This window comes from Canis lupus, chromosome X (assembly GCF_011100685.1).
Source record: "Canis lupus familiaris isolate Mischka breed German Shepherd chromosome X, alternate assembly UU_Cfam_GSD_1.0, whole genome shotgun sequence".
Lineage (NCBI taxonomy): Eukaryota > Metazoa > Chordata > Mammalia > Carnivora > Canidae > Canis > Canis lupus.
This window is the reverse complement of record NC_049260.1, coordinates 107,557,812-107,583,840: the sequence shown is the minus strand read 5'-3', so window position 1 is coordinate 107,583,840 and position 26,029 is coordinate 107,557,812. Positions and strand designations below refer to the sequence as shown.

General features: G+C 41.8%; 1 protein-coding gene across 13 annotated transcripts in view; it reads left to right on the top strand.

The window, feature by feature from the left end:
- MAP7D3 (MAP7 domain containing 3) overlaps positions 1–22,287 on the top strand; it is a 59,646-nt gene extending 37,359 nt beyond the window's left edge. For 5 of the 13 annotated variants that reach the window (XM_038588419.1, XM_038588414.1, XM_038588410.1 and 2 more), the window contains 15 exons: positions 1,500–1,614; positions 1,953–2,057; positions 4,980–5,075; positions 6,568–6,693; positions 9,170–10,032; positions 10,569–10,696; positions 10,964–11,169; positions 11,968–12,097; positions 14,148–14,283; positions 15,494–15,598; positions 16,447–16,500; positions 17,741–17,843; positions 18,934–19,132; positions 20,033–20,078; positions 20,875–22,287. In XM_038588419.1, the coding sequence (XP_038444347.1) occupies positions 1,500–1,614; positions 1,953–2,057; positions 4,980–5,075; positions 6,568–6,693; positions 9,170–10,032; positions 10,569–10,696; positions 10,964–11,169; positions 11,968–12,097; positions 14,148–14,283; positions 15,494–15,598; positions 16,447–16,500; positions 17,741–17,843; positions 18,934–19,132; positions 20,033–20,078; positions 20,875–21,027 (2,565 nt within the window). In that variant the 3' untranslated portion in view covers positions 21,028–22,287. The remainder of the gene's footprint in view (positions 1–1,499; positions 1,615–1,952; positions 2,058–4,979; positions 5,076–6,567; positions 6,694–9,169; positions 10,033–10,568; positions 10,697–10,963; positions 11,170–11,967; positions 12,098–14,147; positions 14,284–15,493; positions 15,599–16,446; positions 16,501–17,740; positions 17,844–18,933; positions 19,133–20,032; positions 20,079–20,874) is intronic. The other 8 variants (XM_038588417.1, XM_038588416.1, XM_038588411.1 and 5 more) reach the window with 8 other exon arrangements.
- Positions 22,288–26,029: the final 3,742 nt, after the last annotated feature.

The window sequence follows — 26,029 nt, the reverse complement described above, 5'->3', positions numbered from 1 at the left end:
ACCTGAGTATAGTCCATGGTCTGTTATATCACGAGGACTTGAAATATCAGAAAGGAAAACTATGCATGCCCCTCATTTCTGGCAGTGGGATTGTTTTGCCACAGTGTGGTGTTTACAATTGAATAGCTATTATCCTGAGCCCTTGCGATTAAAGTTGAGGTCCGATTAAAGTTGAGGTCCGGGGCTGTTTGGCTGGCTCAGTCAGAAGAGCATGCACTCTTGATCTTTTGAGTTGGAACCTCACATTGGGTGCAGAAATGACTTAAAAAAAGAAAACTTAAAGTTGAGGTCAAGACAAACACATCAATTATCTTTTTTTAACTTTATTACTAGAATTAAAGATGTTATAAATGGTTATTATAGATTATTCTGGCATAGATTTCACTTATATGTAAGTTGATTTTTTTTGCCTCATTCTACAAACAATTTAAGGTGTATTTAATTTTATTTTTTAAAGGTTTTATTTACTTATTGGGGGGAGGGGCAGAGAGAGAGGGAAAGAGAATCCCACACAGACTCTATGTAGAGTGCAGAGACCAGTTTTGGGTTCAGTCCCATGATCCTGAGATCATGACCTGAGCCTAAATCAAGAGTTGGACGCTTAACTGGCTGCACCACTCAGGCACCCCTTAAGGTGTATTAAAAAAAAAAAAAAAAAAACAAACCACAAGCAGCCTAGGTGGCTCAGCGGTTTAGCGTTGCCTTCAGCCCAGGTTGTGATCCTAGAGACCCGGGATCGAGTCCCACATCAGGCTCCGTGCATGGAACCTGCTTCTCCCTCTGCCTGTGTCTCTGCCTCTCTCTCTCTCTCTCTCTCTCTGTCTCTGTCTCTAATGAATGAATAAATAAAAATTAAAAATAAATAAAAATAAAAAATAAAAAACTGAACCACAGGGGCTCCTGGGTGGCTTGGTCCATTAAGCATCTGCCTTCAGGTCAGGTCATGATCTCAGGGTCCTAGGATTGAGCCCCACTTTGGGCTCACTGCTCATGGGGAGTCTGCTTCTCCCTCTCAAATGAATAAATAAAAAAAAATTTAAACCCCACATATCGCATCCAGGAAATAAAATAAATGATTGAGGGGATAAATCGCAAGGGAAAATTGATGGCAGAAAATGCTAAAACATAAGTATGCTTAGCATACATTAAAAAAAAAAGCACTACCTGGTTTTTGTTTAGTTGCTAGAAATGAGCTACAAATTTGGTTCTAAATTTCCTAATGATATAAGCAAAGAGGGAAGCACAGTCCATTCCTCATTTCATATTCATAAGATTAAAGCCTGTTATTGAAGAGAAGCATAGACATTGATTGATACTAGAGACATGGTCTTCAATTATTTGTTTGTTTGGTCTTCAGTTATTTTTAACTATTACCTGATGCCTCCTCAACATTTTGCATGATACAAAAATTTGATAATGGGGTGGTTTTCTAACCCACAGATTTAAATTATACTGACAAAATTAATATGTAAAAATTTGTTGGCATTTATTTTAAATAGGAGAGGTTCAAAGCTGTTCTCTATCGAACATTGGAACGGAGCAGCCGTGTCGATTGTCATCAAAAAAGATGGTCTTGGGAGGGCTCTACAGCCGTGAACTCTGAGACTAAAACTGGTAATTAATACAATTGTTAACCTTTAGGTTCATTTATGTTCCTATTTTGTAATCTCTGTAAAAATGATTAATAATTAAGCTTTATACAGCTTTATCTAATGAATATTTCAAAAATAAATTAAGTCTGCCCCGTTTACTGTGGAGGGTACCATAAATTTTCCTGTAGATGAATATAATTCTACAGTTTCATAAAACTTAAATTTATATCATTTGTGAGGAATGACAGGGAACATTGAGCATCTAATTAATGCGTGTACTCTGTCAAACTGCATCATGAACTCACTTTATTTCAGTTAATGATGCTTTAGGAATATAGTAAATTCTGTATCTTTTCTCAGTTAATAAAGATTCCGTATCAACTGAAAAACTTGAGCAGAGGGCTTCTGGTTTACACAAACAAATGTCTTTGTCATCTGCAGGTCTTCAGAACTCTATCGCCAAGAGTAAGTAGTTATTTCATGTATTCTACTGAATTTTAAACCAATGACATAAGTTCTTTTTATATCTTTTCTTAGTACCACTTACCCTTTAGATGGTGGAACATTTAGATTTATTTTCAGAAGAGAACCACCTTGTTTTACAGCAGAGATGGTCATTACTATTTTGTATTTTCATCAGTATTAATCCTTTTTTCATGATTTGCATATGAATCAGATGGATTTGCTGAGTTCAGGTGGCCCAAACTGAAACATATTTTAACCAAAAGACATTGCCATTAAGTGGCTCAGTAATTTATTACAAAAGTAATTCATATTTCTACCTAACCGGTAAGTGAAATCCTTCCTCTAGAGAGTAGCTAGATTGGTCATTTGGATTTTATTAAGTTTCATGAATATCACCTCATTTAAGGAAAATGTTAGCATATATACAGCAGTGGACAGGTTGATCTGCTTCACATATGTCCTATTTGTTACTTATGACAGCCTTGTAAAGGTGACAGGCAAATGTAATTACCTACCTGGCTTTATAGTTAAGACCCTAAGAAATTCAGTGCTTTTCACTCTATCATGCTTATTGATGGCTTATATTTTGGTCATTTGATAAGCAGGTCATGATGTTGAAATTGTACTTTTCAGTAATAAGCCTATGTTTTCCTTCAAAGAAAGTGGTCCCGTGTTCAATGAGCAAAGAAAGCATTGCTAACCTCCACTTTAGAACTCTTCATAGTGCTAATGTGGTGTTCTTTAAAAGCAAATGACTACTATGACTACTTTAAATATGTCTTGCTTCTGGTGTTTGCCCTTTTAATTAGTGTTCCTTTTTAAAAAAATCCTTCACCTACCTGTCAGTGATCATTTCTGACTTGTTGCACATGGTGCTTCTTTCTCACTGATGATTGAAATGGATTAGGCAACCATACCCATCAATCCAAAAAATAAATAAATAAATCCTTTCCAGAGGCAAAAATGGAAGTGATTTTGGCGAGAAGACATGGCAAACATATTCCACATCATTCCCACTTTTGTGCCTTATGAATTGAAAAAATAAGGGCATAATTATGGTTTGAATTTAAAGATCTTTTTGTATTAGTAGGTACCTTGACCTATTTTTGAGTAATGCTATAAAATTGCAGTGCAGCAGAAGTTCTGGATCTCATTTAAAGTGTAATTAATTGTAGCAGTAGTTAACTTAGTGGGAAAGATTTTCATTTTTATCTAAATATTACAGTTTTAAAATGTTGAAAGGGATTTTTGTTTTGTTCATACTTATGTTAGTTGTACTTTTAGGAAGGACTCTGAGTTTCCATTGATGAGCTTGAGAGACTTTTTGTCAGTCTTGGGTCAGTCTTTTTTTTTGTCAGTCTTTTTTTCTTTTAATGCTAACAAAAGTCGATGCACTTACCACCCTAACCCTTGATAGGCTTTCCCAGAACATTTATGTGTAGCCTGGGTTTATTTGTAGATTAATGTGGGAAGGTTTTCTCTAGTGCTTTACTTATCATATAATAAAATTAATTTATTCACTGATACAATCTTTTAGAAAAATTAAATAGCATTCATTACAATGTTATATTTATATACTTTGCTTTTATATATATAATTTTTCATTTTGATATATCTTAATTGTTTCACAAGCATTCACTCTGTTTCACTGTCTAATTGCTTTGAGGAGTTAGCAAATATTGCTTCTGCAGACATGTATGACATTTTTAGTATAATGAGAAAATACTAGTATGCTTTCCTTAATAGGCCTCTTGCTGTATTATTAATGAGACTTGTAAAGAGGAGGAACAGGTAATGAATTTCAGGATAATAATTGCACTGAAAGAGCAATTCCAAGTAATTTTTTAAATGATTTTTTACTAGTTTTTAATACAAGAAAGTATGTATAGAAGATACTTTGTGAAATAACGTACTTAAAGGTATAGTATATTGCACACTCTGAAACACTGAATGTTTTAATTAATGATGTCAGGGAAAATAAAATCTGTATTGGCAGTGGCTTACCTTTGTAAAATCTCTTCAAATTGAAATGAAACCTGTTTGATCCAGAGAGATGAACATTTCATGCTTAAATGAAGTACATAATCTAATACCCTGTAATATTTTAAGTAGCTCTGTTTTAAAGCTTGGCTGATTCAAATTGCCTATTTTTCTTCTGCTCATTGCTGACTCAAAATAACTGTTCACAATATCCTGTCATTTGTTGCAGTATGAAAATAAAGGATATGTGATTTAATCACACGATTGAATTGATTATACCTCTGTGTCATGCTGTTCAATTACATTATCAATTCAGGCATTTTCAGATGATGCTATGTTGTCAATATGTACAGGTCCCCAGTTTAATTTATAGGTTCCCAAAAGAGAAGTTATTCTTTAAACAGACACTCCTCAGTATCCTGAGCCAGAGTATTTCAAGTGAAATGGGAAAGTGTCTACACAAACCATGTTTTTCATTAGGTTGCTAAAATTGTGACGTCTGTGCCAAATGTTAATGATCATTTTTGTTTAAAAAAGTAACGATTATAACTAAAGTATACATTAGTTTAGTAATAGATGTCATGGATTGTGTCCAAAATTAAAGGTTATATATTCCCAGTTTGGGAATATTGATTTGTCAGGTAGTATTCGACATTTTCCTTCTAAGTGTTAGAGAGTAGCTAGATTGGTCATTATTAGTGTCTCCTAAGTGTCCTAAGTTAAAACTTAGGAGGAAAAAGTTAAAACTTTTTTTTCTTAATTTATTTTCCAAATAACTTAGAATAAACTAGTTTTAAGTTTGGGGATGTAGAATCTCTATGTGAGATTTATAAGCAAGAGTAGAGAAGGTAAAAAATATTTGGAAAGAGAAGTGACTGACTCCTGAAATAATATATTTAAATAATTTCTAAAAAATGATATTCTTTTGCTGTCGATCTCCAGAAAAAACAGAAAAGAAGAGAAGCTCGTCTTTGACTAGAAGATCTGGCAAACTGCAGGCATCTGCGGAAACTGACCACGTAGAAGAAAAACCAGGTGGTTAGTTCTTTCTAAGTGCCAATCTTAAGTGGTAGTTTAAGAGCTCTCTTGGAGCACCTGAGGGTTGGCGGAGGCTCAGTTGGTTGAACTTCTGACTTCTGATTTTGGCTCAGGTCATGATCTCAGGGTCGGGAGATCGAGCCCTACATAGGACTGTGCAAGGAGTCTGCTTGAGATTCTCTTTCCCTGCACTGCCTCCCCTCCCCTGTACCGTGCTGCATTCTCTGTCTCTTTCTCTCAAAAAAAATCTGTATTAACATTTGGTCACTTGAGAAGTTGTTCCTAAAATTGGGAGCCAGAATATCCCTTCTTTAACTAAAAATGTACTTTGATGCCATACTTACTTGACTGAAGCTAAGAGTGTGTCTTCAAATGAAATACGTAATTCTGCTGTCATCTGAGCAAGACATTTATAATGAAGCTGAGGGACTAGATCACAGAGTGTTGGTGTAGAGATTTTGTGCTGGAGGACTTGATTCTCTTCAAAGATTTCATCAGTTAGTGTTTAGAAGTTCTAAGTTACTGGTCATAATTTGAACTTCAGAGCTTTGCTATGTTGCTTCAGGGATTACCCACATCTAACCTTTGTGCATGTATTCGCTGATTATTATACACAGAATTTGATACTTAATACTGGGTAGTACCTCTTTATTTAAAGTAGTTTCTATCTGGGGCACCTGAGTGATGTTCTGTTGGTTAAGCGCCTGCCTCCAGCTCAAGTAATGATCCCAAGGTGATCCATTGGGCTCCCTGATCCTTAGGGAGTCTGCTTTTCCTTCTCCCTCTCCCCTTGCTTGTGCTGTCTCTCGCTATCTCACTCTCTCAAATAAGTAAATAAAATCTTAAAAAAAATAGTTTCTAACACCTTCTCCCTCACCCCAACTCATGTTTGTCTCAGTCAAACATGATTGTTGCTTTTTGTTTTATACCAAACCATTCACTTACAGAATACTCTCCAGTTCTTTGATTCAGGCTGAATCCTATTATTAACAAATGCCATTGTCATAGAGATCTTTGTGAATATAAAAATGTTTGGAGCAAGTTATTTACAAGATGCACTTTTTAACAAAAGAAATCAGTCAAGTTCCTTGGAGCTTTTGGTAATGAACTTGACCAGTATGACTGTCAGTAGCATATATCTGTAGAAATCCATGTCAAAGTTGCTTTGTCACATACAACTTCTTTCTCCATATGTGAGTTCCTCCATAGAGACTATACATTGGATAGGGTTCTGTTAAATAGGTTATCTAGATTTCTTTATTGGGGTTATTGTGTATGCTGGGGCCTTTGACCCTTAATTCAGGTGATCTCTTCCATAGCAAGGCAATCTGATCCCGTGGCAGTGTTCACTCCCATTATATATATGTTGTTCTCGTTGCTTCTACTTTCAGGCTGGGAAAATTCTCATTTGCAGCAGTTCACATTGCTCTTTCTTGCTTCACATTTATTTGTGAGACCTCAACTTGAATCCTTTTTGTTTGTTCTTATTTAGCTCGTCCCCCGTATACCAGTCTTCGGGAGAGTAATTTAATCACTCGCCTCCTCGTTCCTACAAAAGCATCAATAGCCAGGAGCAAAAGTGCTGCTTCTTTATCAGTCCCTGGGAAAGATACTCCAGGTAACAGGCATAGGGCAGAAAGCCCGAAAGTGTTAGTATTTGCACTTAAAAAGCAGGTTAGGGGTGCCTGGGTGGCTCCATCGGTTGAGCATCTGCTCTCTGTCTTCGGCTCTGGTCATAATCCTCCAGGAATCCTGGGATCAGGCCCCTGTCAGGCTCTGCACTCAGGGAGCCTGCTTCGCTCTTCCTTTGCCCCTCTCCACTCATGTTTCTCACTGTCAAATAAGTAAATACATAAAATCTTTAAAAATATAAAAATAAATAAAAATTTAAAAAACAGATTATATCATTTAATTTGTTGCAGTAGGCATAAAAATAATTTGCATCAGTATTCCAAATGACTGATTTTACCCAACCTTTTATGTTGTATATTTATTTTATGCCTTCTGTTGTGCTAGATTAGTTATTTGGGTAATAGTTAATTTTGTTAAATTTTTAAATCCTTTTTTTAAAGGATTGTATTTATTTATTGAGAGAGAGAGAAAGCATGAGCAGGGGGAGGGGCAGAGGGAGAAGCAGGCTCCCCACTGAGCAGGGAGCCTGATGCCAGGACCCTGGAAGGACTATGACATAGACCCATGACTATGACCTAAGCTGAAGGCAGACACTTAACCAGTTGAGCCACCCAGGGGCCCCTTAAATGATTTTTAAAAAAGATTTTTAAAAATAATATCTATACCCAACATATAGGGCTCAAACTTCTGACCCAGAGATCAAGAGTTGCATGCTCTACTGACTGAGCCAACCAGGCATCCCTAACTTTTTAAAAGTTGTTTATTTATTTATTCATTCATTATGAATGAATGAGAGGAAGAGAGAGCATGCAAGTTGGGGGTTGGGAGAGAGGGATAAGCAGACTCCTCTCTGATCTTGAAGAGCCTGGTACTACGCGGCTCAATCTCATGACTCTGAGATCATGACTTGGGCTGAAATCAAGAGTTGGAGGCTCAACCAACTGAGCCACCCAGGTACCCTGCCTCTAAATTTTTAAAGAGCTATGGGTTTTTTGACCTGTGCTTCTGTACTGTAAAAAGTACTGGATGTTAAAAGTATCTGAAAATTTTTATAATATCAAAGGAGAAAGTTTCCTACTCCACCCTCCTTTTTTCCCTAAAATATGGAAGAATAACATTGAGCTGCTCTTCAACTTTTTATTGTTAGTAAAATAAAACTAATATTCAGGCTTATGTGGATTTTCTCACTTATAGGTCACACAGAGTATTAGACAAACCTGTGGGTAGTAAGAAGTCCTCAGTAGTGGAGTGTGCCTCAAATGCACAATTCTCTTCATTCTTCTTTTTTCTTCTACTTTTTTCTTTCCAGAATTTATCCCACCATCTTTATTTTTTCTTCTGTTAATGTTCATATGATTAGTAAAAGAAATTAGTGCTATCAGAGCCTGTTTTGGTAGTGCAGCCTTCTTTTAGTTTAGATTCCTGACTTTGCTTTTCCCCCATTATATATGTATGTCAGATTATTTTATGCCAGTCCCTCCCCAGTCTACTGTGAGATATTTCTTGTATTAACTTTCATTCCTGTTTAATAATCTATTACTTCCATCAAAAATATAACATTTTATCTTAAATTTCTATAGCTATACTTAATATATTTTTTATAGTGCAAACTGTCAGTGTTAAGTAATGTGACTGTTTAGATACATACAGATGTGTAAATAAAATACTTTTTCCACCAAAAATGGGGGAACTAAAAAATATTCAAATTGTTTATTCATGAGTAGTCAGTCTTTGGTAATTTGTTCTGTTTTGATTATTTGATGAGATCATGTAAAAATTTACTACCCAGATTTAAAGAGGAGATGACAAATTTACCAAGTTTTATGAAAGTTACCACCAAATACTTTTTTAAAAATAATTTTTTGACCTGCTTTTGTTTAAACTCAATATATACCATTTTCTGGGGCATCTGGGTGGCTCAGTTGGATAAGCATCTGACTTCGACTCAGGTCATGATCTTGGGGTCCAGGGAACAAGTCCTGCATTGGGCTCCCCACTCAGCAGGGAGTCTCCTTGTCCCTTTCCCTCTGCCCCACCCCTTGCGTGACTTGTAATGGTACCAATCTCTGGCCCTGGTGAAGTTGTTTTAGATTACTTTTAAAAAGTGTTGAATATCTTGTAATGTTTTATGAAAATCATTCAGAACTATAGTATGATTAAAAGGGAAATGGTTTATTATAAATATCAACTTTGGAGAAGCATCCTCTCTTCATCTGTAGTGGACTATTGCTTTCACAACACCTCTTTGATGGTGGCGCTTCTGAAGTACCAACTTTGCGATGTTTTTGTCCTGTATCTGTGATCCATTTCACTAAACACTTCAGTGTTGTGTGTAATCCCTGCAGTTTACTAATGAACGTAGTCTCTTTTCTCTTCCTGTTCTTATACTGTCACATGGTGTGATACTGTCTTGTCAGGTTTCTAAGTGTGTGCAGTTTCATTCTGTTCTCATTCACTCACAGGCACCCGCAGTACTTTAGTCCAGAATATAAACGTGCCATTGTGTAGCCAGAGCAGTGACGAATTGAAGAGTAACGTAGTGCTTCACAAGTCATCAGTAGTAGTGCCTTCCGAGGTAGTGCCTCCCCAGGAAAAAGAAGCAGCACTCTGTGAGGTGAGTGCAGAATCATCACCCAAGCCAAAAGTGGAAGCTGCCCCCGAGGCAAAGGCAGAAGTTGCCCCCCAGGCAAAGGCAGAAGTGGCCCCCAATGTGAACGTGGAAGGGGCCGCCACAGTGAGTGTGGAAGCAGCCCCTGAGGTGAATGTGAAAGCAGCTCCCGCTCCCAAGGTGAATATAGAAGCAACCTCCAAGGTGAACATGGAAGGGTCCCCTAAAGGGAGCATGGAAGCATCATGTGAAACAGAAGTGGAAGCACTCCTTGAGAGCATGGAAACATCACCTGAAGTGAGTGTGGACATGTCCCCCGAGGTGAGCGTGGACCCATCCCCCACGGTGAGTGTAGACCCGTCCCCTTCGGTGAGCGTGGACGTGTCCCCTGAGGTGAGCGTGGACCCGTCCCCCGAGGTGAGCGTGGATTCATCTCCCGAGGTGAGCATGGATGCATCCCCTGATGTAAGCATGGAAGCATCATCTGAGGCAAGTGTGGAGGCATCTCCCAAGACTAGTGTGGGAGTGTCCCCCGAGGCCAGTGTGGAAGCGTCACCTGAGGCCAGTGTGGAAGCGTCACCTGAGGCCAGTGTGGAAGCGTCACCTGAGGCTAGTGTGAAAGTATTCCCCAAAGAGAGTGCGGAAGCATCCCCCAAGGCATCCCCTGAGGTGAGCCCAGAAACATCTTCAAAGGTGAAAGTGAGAGACTCTGCAAAGGTTTGTCAGATGCCTTTTATTGAAAAATTTTCTGTTAAAATCTGCATGTTTACTTGTGTAGGTTACGATAGGTCAGGTTTCACAGCATAAGCAACGTGTTCATATTTATAGCATTCTGTAATAAAATTAGTAAAATAGGATAACTTCAACGATTTAAAATTCTGATATTCATTGTACCAGTTTCCCCTCGAAGGTAGATTAATTTTTTAGTAGAAGGGAGTAACTTTTACATGAACTGTTTCTAAAATGTGAAGAAAAGCTTTTTGAGAAATAATGCAAAACTTTTAATCAGGATTTAGAAGTAGAATTTGAAGTGAAAGATTTTTTAAGATAATTATTTCTGTGATCTTGAATTTTGTAATCTGAATTGGTAGTCTAGGAGAACATATCTGTGTACCTAATTCTTATGCTTAAAAGGAAAATTAGGAGTTTAAGGAGCTATAATTGTATTATATTCAGGGTATTTTTGTCTTAAAAAAGTCAGCTGCAGTAAAGTAAATGCTAATTTCTTAATCTGATCAAATTACTCTGTTCAGAAATCAGAAATGGACAAACAGGCCTCAAATCCTACTGCCAAAAAGCGCCCATCATCACACATACCATGTTATAAATGGCCATCTTCTCCTGCAAGTACATGGCGTCCACCTTCTCCTATCAGTGCAAAGTAAGTACCTTATTTGCAGCTGTTCCTGATAAGTATTTTACCATGATAAATTCCACGAGTGTTTCATAAATGAAATAACATCAAACATAAATATAGAAAATGCATCATAACATAAAGAAAAAAGCCTTTAAAGATGGAATAACATATCATAAAATATCATAATATCAAGACAATATATTTTATGAAATGGCATGTTATAAACTAATTAGCACATATATATTACAACATCATATCAGATTTCCTCCATTAATGGTTACTTTTTCCCAGCAGGCAATTGCAAAAGAATCGCCCCCCATCACCTTCACCCGTCATGTCAAAACTGTCACATTCTTCTCTTTCCTGTAAAATAATTCCTGTTCAGCGTAGCCTATTTGCGCAAAATGCATTAGGTACTCTTGGAAAGAAAAGAGAAGGAATGCCTAAACCTTCTAACAACTCTGAGGCTGTGAGCCACAAGCAGATGGTCTATGAAGGTAAGTTCTTTCACTAAGTTTATTTAGGCAACCCAGAAAATCTTAAGGTACTTTGGGAATAGTTGCCTTTATTTTATTCCCCAATTCTGAGAACTTTAGGGAGTGAGCCTTCTTTTGATAAAGAATTAAGCCAATCATTGGCACACTATTTACTTTTTCTTGCCAGAGCTTCTTACCCTTACCCCCTTGTTTTGGAACATCCATTTTTGGAACTGATGTTAAAAGTAACTGGTTGGGGGCAGCCCCGGTGGCGCAGCGGTTTAGCACTGCCTGCAGCCCAGGGCGTGATCCTGGAGACCCAGGATCGAGTCCCGCATTGGGCTCTCTGCGTGGAGCCTGCTTCTCCCTCTGCCTGTATCTCTGCCTCTCTCTCTCTCTCTCTCTGTGTGTGTCTCTATGAATAAATAAATAAAATCTTTGAAAAAAAAAAAGTAACTGGTTAGGGGATGCCTGGGTGTTTGTCTTCCTCTATATTCAGTGTGTCTTAATCTTTTTTCCCATAAGGAAAAATATCACATCTCTCAAAATGGCTAAACCAAAGGAGGAGTACATTATTTTATTTTGGAGCAAGTAGTTGTTAAAAAGAGACAAACTGTTTCTTCTGTTACTGGGAGTGGGGTTCGGGGTTTGAACCAAATCTGTTCTGTAATCACTTATAGATTGTTTGTTGTTTATAAATTTTAGACCATGTGCATATTGTTTGGGTTTTTAATGTCATTGGTTGTCTTGTACCTCTTTATTGGACTTAAGGGTGTTAAGTTCCCTAAGCTAACTGTTTTACATGTTAATTTCAACTAGAGTCTGGTAATAAAAGCACACCAGGGACTATGAATGCTGAGGAGGCAACAAAAATTTTGGCAGAAAAACGACGCCTTGCTCGTGAACAAAGAGAGAAGGAAGAAAGGCAACAAAAGGAAACGGAGCAAAGGTTGGCACCAACCCACTCTTTCTATACTCTATCTTGTCTAGGGCCCAGATTTTGAAAGTCAAAAATGTACCTTCAGGTTAGATGTATTTCAAATACTCAAAGAGTAACTGACTTTTCCTTTAGTGTGAATCCGAAATGACTCATTGCCTTCGAAACAAATGTGGCAAGCATCTCCAGCAGAGAGGACACTGGTCTTCTAGATAGCTGGTATAGCCGTCTTTAGTATCCATGCATCATGTGTTGTTAAGTTGTACCATTAAGATGCGTAAGGAGACCCCCCCATAAGGGTCCCATATCTCAGCAGGAACACTTGAGTGATCATGGCAGACCATTTCTGTTGGAATTCACTAGGGTTAGCCCCTTTCTTTTGTAACTTTGGAATTTGTAAACCTGGAAAGCGTACTTCCTCCTGTTTTGCTAGGGGTGCTTCCAGTGACCTTTGTGACATGTCATTCTCATCAGTCCTTGCTGGAAGGCTTGCCTGTGGGCAGCAAACCTCATGTACACTCATGTTCATTCTAATTCCATCTCAAGGTTTCTTGAAGCTAACCTGATTCAGGGTTCTGGAATATAAACCTCTGTCCACTGCCTGCACAGAATAACTAGTCCTGAGTTTGTTTTTAAGTAGTAAGTGTTTGAAATGTAATCATATGCTTTCAGTACACCTTATGGGTTTGGAAGAGAGGAGAAAGGGGATGTTGTGAATAGCAAAAATAACATGTTAACTTAAACATCAATGATTCATGTAAACAGCTAATTTAATATTTTATTTTCTTAAATATTTTATCTACTTGAGAGAGAGACCACATCCCAGGATCATGCCCTGAGCCGAAGGCAGATTTAACATTTAACCAATGGAGCCACCCAGACACCCCTAATTTAACATTTAAAAAGCCCTGCATACTGGTCGTTGTTGACATGGCTTTCCTCTGGGCACCACCAGGCCTTCTTTTAAATGATTACATGTGAGATTGGGTGTGAATGTATGTAAAAATGAGGCCTTTTGGAGGGTCCCATGTGTTTAATACAGTTAAGGAGTGCTCTTCTTTTCTGTCTCCTTTTAAGATACAGAGTAGCCCACTAACTGATAGAAATCTTTTTTACTCCCAAGAGCTAGTTTCCCCCATTTAAAAAGGGTAAAATTGGGGTACCTCGGTGGCTTGGTTGAGCATCTGACTGCTGGTTTCGGCTCGGGTCATGATCTCGGGCCATGATCTTGGGCTTATGGGATCAGGCCCTGCATCAAGCCCTGCGTTGAGCCCTGCTTCAGGCTCTGTGCTCAGCAGGAAATTTGCTTCTTTCCCTTTCCCTCTGCCTCCAACTTGCACACATGTGCACACTCAGAATTTCTAAAATAAATAAAAAGTGTGAAATTATGTAAATTCTGTGCAATAACATAGAAAATGCAGTGAATCTGATGTAAGTATAAGTTGTGTTCTGTACAGAAGCAGTTTCACTATTAAAAAACATGTACAAGGGTGCTTGGGTGGCGCAGTCTTGGTTTCGGCTCAGGTCAGATCTCGGGTCCTGGGATTAAGCCTCGTGTTTTGCTTGGGATTTCCTCTTTCCTTCTGCTCCTCCCCCACCTGGCATATTCTCTCTCTCTCTCTCCCCCTCTCCCTCCCTCTCTCTCTCTCAAATAAGTACATCTTTTTAATTTTTATTTATTTTTTAAAAAAGATTCATTCATTCATTTGAGATGCAGAGAGAGGCAGAGACAGGCAGAGGGAGGAGCAGGTTCCATGTAGGGAGACCGATGTGGGACTCAATCCCAGGACTCTGGGATCATGCCCTGAGCCAAAGGCAGACGCTCAACTGCTGAGCCACCCAGGTGTCCCATAAGTAAATCTTTTTTTTTTTTAAATGCATGTACAGGGAGTATGTGGCTGGCTCAATCAGAGGAGCATGCAACTCTTGATCTTGGGGTCAGGAGTTCGAGCCCCATGTTGGGTGTAGAGATGACTTAAAAAAATGCATGTACTATATAGCAAGCTGTATATAGTAGAGACTGAGACAAATACTAAATTGTTTAAATGTGTTGTGTCATTAGCAAATTGAAGGACATGGCAGAGAAAGCAATTGAAGGCCAACAAGAAGAGTTCTTAAAACTGGAAGATGGGCAACAGCAGAAGGAAATAAAGAAAAAAGAATATCCAGATCCAGAAGACCGGAAAGTGCTGCTACAGGTTTGTTGGCTCTCTATCAGGGGTTGAGAAGCAGATTCTAAAATTCATTGGAAACCCAAGGCAAAAATCTGTCTCTCCAAGAAAGATGGTGAACAGATATGTAGCCTTCACTGGCTGTATTTTCCCATTATAGTCTAGCTGCTACCCAAAGCTACTACAAGTCATTCCCAGCCACCCTTGGCAAAATCGTAGAATATTTTCCAAGTGAAACAGAAGCAGAAAGCTGAGAATTACAGATTAGTAGTTTTTTATTTTGTCTACATAAACAACATTGCAGCTTGGTTTCAGGAAATCCCATTGCTCACGCAGATTAAATGTCCTATGTGAGTTTTCCCAATCTTGCACTCTGTGGCAACGCTCACAGCTGCACTCCTTAAACTCCAACAGAGACGATAAAAATTATGAATGCCTCGAAAAGTTTAAAGTCCTCCAGTTCCCCAGTAAGAATGTCTTATCCATGCAAATTCAAATCACCTGGTAAATAAATCTATAAACTGAGCTCAGACTACACTCAGTTTGAATTATTATTATTATTATTTTTTTTTTAATTTTTATTTATTTATGATAGTCACAGAGAGAGAGAGAGAGGGGCACAGAGACATAGGCAGAGGGAGAAGCAGGCTCCATGCACCGGGAGACTGATGTGGGATTCGATCCCGGGTCTCCAGGATCACGCCCTGGGCCAAAGGCAGGCGCCAAACCGCTGCGCCACCCAGGGATCCCTCAGTTTGAATTATTAACACTACCTAGCCTACTTAATATTCATTCCAGTTTTAGTATATCACTTAATCACTTATATGTTGTGTAAGTGGTTGTGTGCGTTTGCATTCCTCAGGAAGCTACCTTTAAGGAACCTCTCCGTGCTTTTGAAAGGTGTAAGACTTTTGGCTCCTGTTTCTGTGTTGATGGATAGCTAAATAATCACTTACTTTGAAACTGTAGTGGCCTGATAACCAGTATAATGATAACCCTGAGGTCCTGGAGGGGACTGACGTTGCTTCTAAATCCTCAAGAGGATAGCCTAGTTTTGTGCATTTTTAGTTAATGCTTTGAAAACTGGTAATTCATGAGTGTGGTGTGTATAGGTGCTGTCATTCAGGTTACATTCTTTTATGCTGGATAACATTTAACTATTTAACTTTTTCAGCTATTGTTTTCAGTTATCACTCATATATTGAGAATAAATGGTATCTTTATGCAAATTTTTTAGAAAGGGGACGCCAAGATAAAAGCTCAGGAGGAGGCTGACAAACGCAAGAAGGAGCAGGAGAGAATTATGTTACAGAATTTGCAAGAGCGATTAGAAAGGAAGAAGGTACTCTTTCATTCTATTTTGGAGGTTTGGTTCTTTTCAAAAATAACATTGGGCACATGATATCAAAACATGTTCTTGAAAATCACAAGTAAGTGGCATGCTAGCCTCTGGTAGTTTTCCCACTGCAACTCTCTTCTTTATCTAAGGATCTCCCCCCTACTATGGAAGGGTCTCCCCTTATTGACCTTATCTATCATGGACCACTGGTGACCACTATAGTGACACCTCAATATCACAAACCTCTGGGAACAAAGCTCCTTTGAAAGAATCCCTCCAGTCACAGGGAGGGGTTGGCAGAAGTTAGTTTCTTCCAAACTGGGCTGGAAACTGCAAGCAGCTTAGTGGGAGGGAGCAGGAGGTTCAGGCTTCTCTCGAAGTCCGTGGTGTGGGCTGTTCATCAGATGGGACCTCACTTTGTGCAACTCATCGGGATCCTCTGGCATCAGAGGAGGCCCCCATTCAGGCTACAAGGCCTGTCTCTCACCAGGGAAGGAGGTGTGCACAGGGAAGAAAAATTATTTCCCTCTCATGTGTGTATTCTTTCCAGTAACAGACTTCTGTCAATGTCACATCATTGGGGTGCATTCTTTTCATTAATATTTGCTTCAGTCATGGTCTGTTCAGACTAAAACATTAGCTACTACCACTCAAGATGTTGTCCAGATGACTGATACTGGGGTTGGGAGGATGTGTGGCTGCTGACCCAAGGTCTCAAGGTGGTTAAATCTGTGGCTTGGGAGCAGTACTGATGCTGTCTGCTTGTGGAAAACAAGTAATCAACTTCTTCAGGATTGTGGGTTTGTTTTTAATCCGTTTTTGTGTTTGATTTTTTATTTTCCTTGAAATAGAGAATTGAGGAAATAATGAAGCGGACGAGGAAGACAGATTCAAATACATCAAAGGTACTCTGTGTGTCCCTGCCGGCAGTACATAAGAATTTCTGTAGCTTCACCTTCTTGCCGACTTTTCCATTTTTGCTGATTTGGTGGTAACTTAAGCATCAGTCTCCCTTGTCCCTGATTATGAAAAAAGTGGAGCTCGTTCTCTTATCTTTAATTAGCTATCCTGTTTTTTCTTGTGTGAGATGCTTGTTCGAGTCTGTGCCCAAAGCCTTTGGGTTGATACTTCTCTTTTCTCACTGACTTGTGGTTCTTCACTGTTCTGGATGATATTACTTTTCTGCTCGTTTGTGCTGCATAGATCTTCTCCCAGTTCATAGCCTATCCTAACTTGGTCTGCTGCTGGATAGAAGTTCTTAATATGCACACTACTGAACTGTTTAGTAGTTTCTGATGATAAATGAACTCGAGTGCCTTTTCATCTACTTTTTGGCCATTTGAGATCTACTTTGGTGAAGTGCCTTGTCGAGTCCTTTGTCCATGTTTCTGTTTGGTGGTTGGCCTCCTTAGTGATGTGTAGGAGTTTTTTTTACCTGCTCTGCTTATGAGCCCTACAGATATGTAGGTATTGCTGTAGTTTGTCTCATATTCTCATAAGGCCTTTTGTTGAACAGAAGTTCATTTTCATGAACTTCAAATTGAGCAATTTTTTCTCCTTTATTGTAACTGCTTTTGGGGGTCTATTTCACAAGTATTTTCTACCCCAGCAATCCTGTCTTTTGATGTGTCACATGCCTCTAGAAGGCCTTTTCCCTCCAGATTCTGGACTTTTAACCCTTTGTGTTACCAAACTGGTATTTTGGCTCTTTCCAGTTCCCATGTGTGGTCATTCATATCATGAAAATTTAAAATAGAACTGTCATTTCTGGAAAGTGTGGAGACACAAAGATCAGTTAGCCCACTGGCCTGAGAAGTGGCCTCCTCTCGAGACAGCCGTGAATTTTTTTTAGCTGTTCATCAATTGGCCCTACTATGGCTTAGTTTGGACTCTGAGCAACAAAGGCCACATGCCAACCCAAAACCATTGCCATCTGCTCACTCAGAGAAGTCTTTCATTCTTGAGTATCTCCCTAACTGAAAGACAACTAGAGCCACCTGTTAGAGGTTAGATTTTTTTTTTAACCTTTAATTGAAGTGATGAAAAATAGCCATCAATTAGTCCAGCATGAACCTGTTTTCTTTGAAATGACCAAATCAGGCTGATGGAATATAGATGCAATCATGACTCCTTTTCTCATCCTAGGCTGCAGAAACCTTTGTTGACAACACATACGAGGAGGACGAGGCGGATGATGAGGATGAGTCGGAAAGTGACGATGGTTCTTCTGATGACCCGCATCCATCAGGTTTGCTTGCCTTTTGAGTTCTGTTAGTCACCGTATAGGATCTGGACTGAGTTCATCTAGGGGCTCCTTTGCTTCTGAGCTGTGTGGCTTTGGGCAACTTACTGAACCTCTCTGTACTCAGTTTTCCTACCTGAAAAAGGGGAAGCTAATGTGGTCCTCTTAAGGTAGCACGAGATTGCCATGGGCTGATCCATGTCATGCTAAGAATAGTACCTGATGCATAGACAGCTCTCAGTAAAGCCCACTACAGTGGCAAATATTATTCTTGTACAGGTTGTGACGTAGGCTGTAGGTAGTAGCTCTTACCGGAATGTGAGGCTTACTAGCATTTCCTAGCTCCTGGCCTTATGCGGCTTTCATGAATGAGCACACACAGGTAGAATACCGCTTCCCACCTCACTGGGAGAAACACAACACCTCTTGTGATCTGAGAGCCCTCTGAAATGGAAGGCTGAGTCCCTCATGAGGAGGAACCACTTTCTGGCAGCAGTACCAGGCACTTGAGAAAACACTGTTGTCCACTCTTTATCCCACAAATGGATATGAATACGCAAGTCAGGCTCTCTGTAGGGGTAGCAGAGATACAGAAAGGAGGAAGCATACCCTCAAGGGAGGCCTTGGGGAAACAGAGGAGCAAACAGTGATACTGCCACAAGCTGGTTGGCCCAAATGCAGTGAGAACAGAGCAGTAGGAGCAGGGCTAGGTGTAGGGTCTGCTTCAGGCCCTGAGGAAAGGTGAAGGTAGGAGATAGCACTGGGATTGAGGCTAAAATAAGAGGTGGGATTGGACAGGTGGGTAGTCAGGAGGAGGGGTAAGAAGCTTGCTGCCTGTTGCCCGCTGCCTTCTGGCCTACCACTTTTGCCTGGCAGAGGAAAGAGGTCAGGTTCCTTAGAGATGGCCCCTTTGTGCTTTGAGACCAGAGGAGGCATGTGCACCGGGCAGCACCTTGCACCCCATAATCCCACTGCATGGCCCTCCCTGCCTTGAGGCAGCTGGCTGTGCCCTGGCCTACCACAATCACAGCCTTCACCTTCTGTTGTCTCCGTTGTCAAAACTCCAGTTTTAATCTTCTTCCTTTTGTTTTCCAAGCCTTTATAAATGGCATGGATTCATCCACAAAACTCAAAACACATTTTAAAAACATGAAGAAGAACACTCCCAAGCTGGTGTTTTTAGATGCCACTTCTGGCCAAGTCCATAGAGAGACAAAAACATTTTTTAATGACGACATGAAAACCTTCAGACAAAAAAGTGCGAAAGACCCTTTGGCTCAGGCGAAGGGTACCAGGTGAGTTGCTCAGCGAGCTTATCAGAATAAATTTGGTGGGAGTCATACACGATTATTGACTGAGCTCTTAGTTTGTACCAAGCACTGGGTCAAGTACTTCCAGAAATAAACCAATCCCCACAGCAGCCTTGCTAGGTAAGGGCTATCAACTTCACTTTTACAGACGAGGAAACTGAGGCACGGAGAGATTAAGGGCCTTATTTGCCCAACATCCCATTGTGAAAGGGCAGAGCCCACATTCAAACCAGGTACATCTGGCTCTAAGCTGTGCTTTTGTGCACAGTGGTTAGCATCTGCTCATAAAATCCAGAAAGGGGGGACATTGAGTGACTGCTGCATACCAGGTGTTTTATGTTGCCTATTTATTTTAATTCTAATAATTGCAAGTCTGACTTCAGTACAGATGTCATTTTATATATAGTGAAACTGAGAATCAGAAGTTAGGTTTGAAGAGTGGGTAGATTCTTAGGAATTCTCCCTGGGGATTGCCTAAAAAGACACAAACCTACAAAGCCCACTGGAACACAATGGGCTGAGAAGCACAGTGATGGGCTGAGCTGAGCACCGGAGCTAGGAAAGCCACATTCATCCTCAGTTGACTGTTCTGGTGGCATCCCATGTCAGCATGAAGTGGGCAACAGGGCTTCTGGAGCCCTGCGTGCTTAGCTGCTCCTAGCCCTGCTTAGTGTTCGCTGAACCCTGGGACTTTGTAGGACACAATTTGGAAACCAGTGTGTTCTGTGATCTCCAGGGTCCCTTCCAGCCTTTCCATACTAGGATTCTGAAGGATAAGTTACTTCCAAGATCTCTCTTAGAAGTTAATTAAAGGAGAAAGCTTTATTTGGGACAAAACTTTGGTCTGTGGTTAGTCAGGATTCTAACACAAGCCTTTCTTTCCAGATCGTCCACCAAAAGAATGACCAGCCGTGCAGCAAAAACCAGAAAGGCAAGTGAAAACTGTAACACCGTGGGACCTTCCAAGAGTTTATATCCAGAGGCACAGGAGTGGATCTGTGACAAGATTATTGACATCAGAAATGAGGCAGAGCCCCTTATGTCCAGTATCCCTCCTGATAGCCGAAAATACCATCTGAAAGGTTCCATGACATTCCACCAGAGTCCCCAGTTGCCTTTAGACGACAAGAAAAACAAATCTGTTCCTGCTCCACCGGGTAAGGCCTCCTCCTATTTTCACCTTGCTTGAAAGGCAGTTGGCCACGAACCCTCCTGCTTCTGGCTCTTGCAGGGCCTTCTTGGCATCCTGTAACTTTGAGGCAAGTAGGGAGATGGTGGTGGGTCTAAAGGCTACCTTCATATCAAAGAGTCTTCCATTTAAGTTGGTTTTGAGAACAAATGACTTGATTCTAGTTTTGACACCCTGCATTTCCTACTAGATACACAAAGTCAGTTCTTGTCAGCCCCTCTGATCCATCAGCTGCTTTACGGCAGGCAGATAATTGTTTAGGACACATGATTCATGATACTTTTAGATTTAGTCTCTCCATCTGACTTTCTGAAGCCAGAAGACCTTTGCTTTTCTTTCCTTTAGGAAGCTTTCTTCAAAATTGAGAGACAGCTTGGGCCTGTTTGGCGGCTGGGGTTCTGAGGGCACCAGTGTGTCAGCTGCGTTGGGTTGGGGAGGGGGTTTCCAAAGGTCCCGCACCTACCATGAAGAGAGGCTGGCGCCCAGTGGCAGTGAGACCAGCATCTTCACTGTTCTTTTTCTTTTTCCCTCTGGTCAGATATGTAAACTTCGCACAGCCCAGAAGAGAATTGATCATCTGCTGTGGATCTCCACTTCTAGTCCCATCTCCCCTAGTCTTTCTGCCTCTAATTTGAACCTGGCCAAGAAAATGATCATCAAAAAAAGGGAAAACATCAGACAGACACCTTAACATGTATCTCAGAAGATGCACATACCATCTTGACTCTTGCCCACAGCAAGGATTCTGAGTAAAAAGTCATTTTTGTTTTCCTGTAAATACTTCCACTGTCTCGTTCTTGTTTTCCAGCCAGGGTGTGTGAGTGCACATCAAGGGTGCCTTTATGAAGTGGTGACTCTTGAGCTTGTAAACCAAGGAGTAATTTCCTCTCTTAAAATAATGCTTATTCTGTTTAACAGCTATGTCACTTTAGCAATTCAAAGCTGACATTCAATCTCATAGAGGACACATAGGGTGTGTGAGGGACTCAGGATTGCTCACAAGAGCTTTGCTGGATTGTCTCTAATAGACAAAGGCGAGGCTGCAAAATACTGTTAAGTTACATGTTAACCATTAGGTATACATGTGTTCAACTGTGCCATCACCTGAGCGCACAGGCCCTGACACCCCCACAGGCTAGGAGTGTTGGAAAGTGTGATCTTGGGACAGTTGTAGCACCCTTTGTGCTCATCACCATCACCTTTTGAAGTGCACTTTGGGGTTTATTTTCAAACATGCATAGTGTTTTGATTGTACCTAAAGCAGTACCTGGCTGTTGTCTGGTGGGGCACGTGCCATTTCCCCAGTTCACAGTGTGCCATCTATTTGTCCTTGTGCTTGCCAGCCCTGCCCTGCAGTGCACACTCGGCCTTGGCATGTGGAGCCGATTTGCTTGCCTTTCTCTAGCTGCTGGCTGCAAGTGAACACAGGAATAGTGCCATTCTTTGGGCCCCACGATAGAGAGGTGTGCACACATGGACGCACACGTACACACGTGCACACGCATTTGCATACACACATTTGTACGCACATACACACACGGGATAGGTTTCCTGACATCCGTCAAATTCTGCTTAATACACGCCCTTGACTAAAACTTGAATGCACAGCAGTTGTCCTACTGCTAATAGTTTTCTGGTGAATCATAAAGGAGTTTGAAGCAAGTCCATGTTCCTTTCTAGCCACCAGCCTTGGATTAGCAAAAGAAAGGCCTTCTTTCTGATTCCTTAGCTCTTTGCCATTCAGAGTACTGTACCATTGTTATAGATTAGAGCTTGGTGCCTTAGATTCGAAAACTATTTTTATACAGGAGCTCTTTCATATAGAAGGCAGAGACAATCATCGTAACAAATGAATTTCTGGTATTTTTCTGCACCAATGTCACATGTTGGAACACTGTTACACCTGCATTTATATGTGTGCTCTGTGAAATAAACTTTGCAGATAAAGCAAGTTTTCTTTTTTTATTACAATAACAAAAAACAAATAACAAGAAACAGATTGCTGGTGGTATAAAGGAGACCCTAATGGTTAACCAACCTTTGAACAATAGGCAAGTGACAGGTTCAATAGAAGGTAAGCAAATCCTCTGATGCCCCCTTTCAGCTACTTGGTGATGTGGGACATTAAGGTGTGAATTTTCAAATCCTGTGCCCGGTTTAGTGTATCTTACTCTTGCCACTGGTGGCTCTCGACTTTTCCTTGAGGCCAGTGGTTATAAGGTGTCTTTTCTGTTTACTGTGGTGAAATTCACCTAACATATTCCAGTTTGTTGGCATTCGGTCCATTCAGTGTTGTGCAACCACTACCTGTATCTGGCTCCAGAACCTTTTCATCACCCTCAAAACACCTGTACCTTTTTTTTAACACCTGTACCTTTATGCAGTCACTCCCCAAACCTCTCCGCAGCTCTTTGAGGGGCCTCCCTTGTGCCTTCGACAAACACTTGGCTTTCTCGAGCCTGAGTGTGCACACCACACAGGCTGTGATTGTGCTGTTACATGCACACTATCTTTGTGACCTCACCATTCCTGTGCCTGGCTAAAACAGATGTTCTGATCTGCCTGTAAATATATAGTCTCCAACCTTGAGGCCTGTTCTGCTAGGTTTTGTTTTGGGTCAGGTGAGGTCCCTGTTGATTCTGCCTTTGGGGTCTGGTGCTTCTGAGAATAGTGACAGCCGTCCCCACTTGGCATTCCATATCATTGGTCTGGCTGTTGCAGCTGTTGACCTGGGATGTTCTGTGGTGTGCACACAACCTACAGCACACTCACAACTCCCTGCCCATAGCTCCGAGGTGGTGGATGCTGGCAGAGCCTCCTCGTCTCACTCCGGAGCCAGTGCCCTTGAACCTGTTAAGGGTATGTGACGCATGGGTTGCCTTAAGTTTTCCTTCCTGTCTGGGTAGTCCCTTGGTGTCCCTGACCCTAAGGGACAGTTCTCTAGCTTCTGCTGGTGGGTTCTGCATAGGAGTACATTTCCTACACCTGTGTCCTCTTGTGCAGGCACAGAGCCTGTGAACAGCTCCAAACCTTGGCAATCACACCAGTGCAGTGTGGGATACCATAAAGGATGCCAGACAGGGACTTACAGTCCCAAGCCTTAGCTGAGGTGGCTGTGAGCTTGCTGTATGACTTCATGTGCGTTTTAAAAAAATGTTTTATTTATTCATGAGAGATACAGGCAGAGGGAGAAGCAGGCTCCAGGCAGGAAGCCCCATGTGGGACTCAATCCGAGGACTGAGCCAAAGGCAGATGCCCAACTGCTGAGCCACCTAGGCATTCCTCGTGTGCATTTTTGTGTGACTTTGTGCTACAATTGGAGCCCCTTTTAGTCCTGAGGAATCATTCCTTGTGGTGAGAGCCAGAGGATCAGGAAACAAGACAGAGCAGCAGGAGCTGGTGCCAAGAAGCCAAAGTCCAGAGGCAGGCTAGCTGCCACATTTTGTCAGGGGTCAATTCCCTGTGGCCTGTTGGATGCCCCCGGGCCATGCAGATGTGGTTTGTTGAAGCAGGCCAGGAGAGGCTACCTTGCTGTTGGTCTCCCTTCCCACCAATACAGTTCCAGGGTTTCTGGAGGCATGTGTGCAAGGGTTCCCCAAGTCTCCTAGTAAGTGTAGTTACATTTACACGTGCCATATGCCAGGGACTTTATTAGGCATTGTTTTAAACCCTGTGAGGGTAGGTATTTGTTTTTACCTAGGAGAACACAGATTTGTGGAGATTGGCAGTTGTTCAACATCATACAATTAGGAAGAGGCAGAGCTGATGCTCAAATTCAAGTCTGATTGTAAAGCCAACACTCCATCCTGCTTTGGGAGTGGTAAGTGTCTTGCAGCTTCCATACTAGGTTAACTAACAGACCATCTTGGTGTTGGAAGTACAAATGAATCTATGGTGTTTTTACTGGGTGTCAGTAGTCCTGCTAAGCACTCATGTAATCTGCATGTGATTCTGGGAAGTAGGAATTCTCATTTTATAGGCAAAGAAACAAGCTCAGGTCAGGTAAACTTGCCCGTGGTCTTAGTGGCATAGTGAGTGGCAGAGCAGCTGGGATTTGAACCCTGGCAGTCACTCCAGAACGCACGCTGTTAACTACCAGTATGTTTTGGACAGTCCCATCCCCAATTACAAGAGAGAAAGGGGTTATCTGATGAAAAGTTGCTAACTAGGAATCTCCCCTACTTCCTTACTTCAAACTACTAAGCAGAGACCTGATAGGTTCCTCATTGTGATGCATCAGACACTGGCCCTACCCTGCAGAGGCCCACTGTTTCTGTGGCAATGTCTGGTCCTAAGGGACAGGCTGGAGGTCAGTCACTCCTTGGTGTGACCTCCGGCAGACCTCTCAACCTCTCTGAACTTGCGTTTTCTAACCTGGAAAACTGGGGCTATAGTGCAAGCCGTAGAGCCAGACCTGTTTTCCTGTGAGGTACAGGGAGGAGGCAGCGGCCTGGCCTGTGTGGCGCTGGCAGGGGCAGCAGCAGTGCAGCCTTTTCAAGGCAGACTTTGCCCTGATGTGCCCTGGAGTTTTGCGGGCCAAGTAGGATAAGGCAGGCCCAAGGGTCACACAGGATTAAGGACAGGCATGGCATGTAGGGCAGATGAGGGATGTTAGGGAGGGAAGTTGCTGGGAGCCAAGCACCAGCTCAGTGGGAATGAGTGGGGCGCCCCCGGCAGAAGGAGCTGCTTGGGGACACCCAAAGGCTGCACCCAAGTCTGCTGGGGTGGAGACCAAGTGGTGTGTCGTGAGGAAGCATCCTGAATGTAGTCCCCTCTCGGTCTCAGGCTGGTCTCCTCTGGGCTCTGGCCCTTGCTGCCGCAATGTCTGAAACTTGGTGGCTCACTTGGGAAGCAGAGCAGTGCCATCCCAATTCCCCACCCCACCCCTGCAACCTTGGGGCCCCAGATGATCAGACAGACCCTTTTTGTGGTTTTAACTGCTAATCTCTAGGAAACAGACAAGGGGAGGTCACCTGTTCATAAAACTGCCCATGGTTTGGGCACACCTGGGTGGCTCAGTGATTGGGTGTCTGTCTTCGGCTCAGATTATGATCCCAGGGTCCTGGGATGGAGTCCCACAGGGGCTCCCTGCTCAGTGGGGAGTCTTCTCTGCCTCTCGCCTCCCCTGCTTATGCTAATAAATAAAGACCTTAAAAAATGCCCATGGTTTCTTGCTGACAGGCTTTGACTCCCTGCTAATGTGCTCAGGTCAGTGTTAGCACCAAGGGGATCCTGCTCTTTGTTTTTATTACTGTGGACCTGATGCTCATAGGACTGTCGCCCTCTCCTCCAGGCTGGCCAGAAGCGTGGAGGGAGCAGCACCTGACAGCAGTGGTCCCACAGACCCACACTCCACAGGGCACCAGGAAAGCGAGGCCAACAAAAAGGGGACTGTGATGCTCTGACACCCTTCAGCTGCTACTCCGTTCCCACCCCTGCTCTCTGGCCAAAGAAAACCAGTGCCCTTAAGTGATGCAAATGTCTGTGAAATGTTTATTTGGAGTCAGTGGGTTTCTGTTGTTTGTAACTAGATCCAAGTGCCATTGCAGATTTTATCTTGCTTAGAATTCCTATGCACCATGGCACCAGACAGAGTCCATGCTCGAAGGAAGGAAAAACAGTCACTGCGGTTCTGGCATCAGTAGGGTCCCCTTATTGCAACCCCACGGGCAGAAGTAAAGAGACCAGGCCAG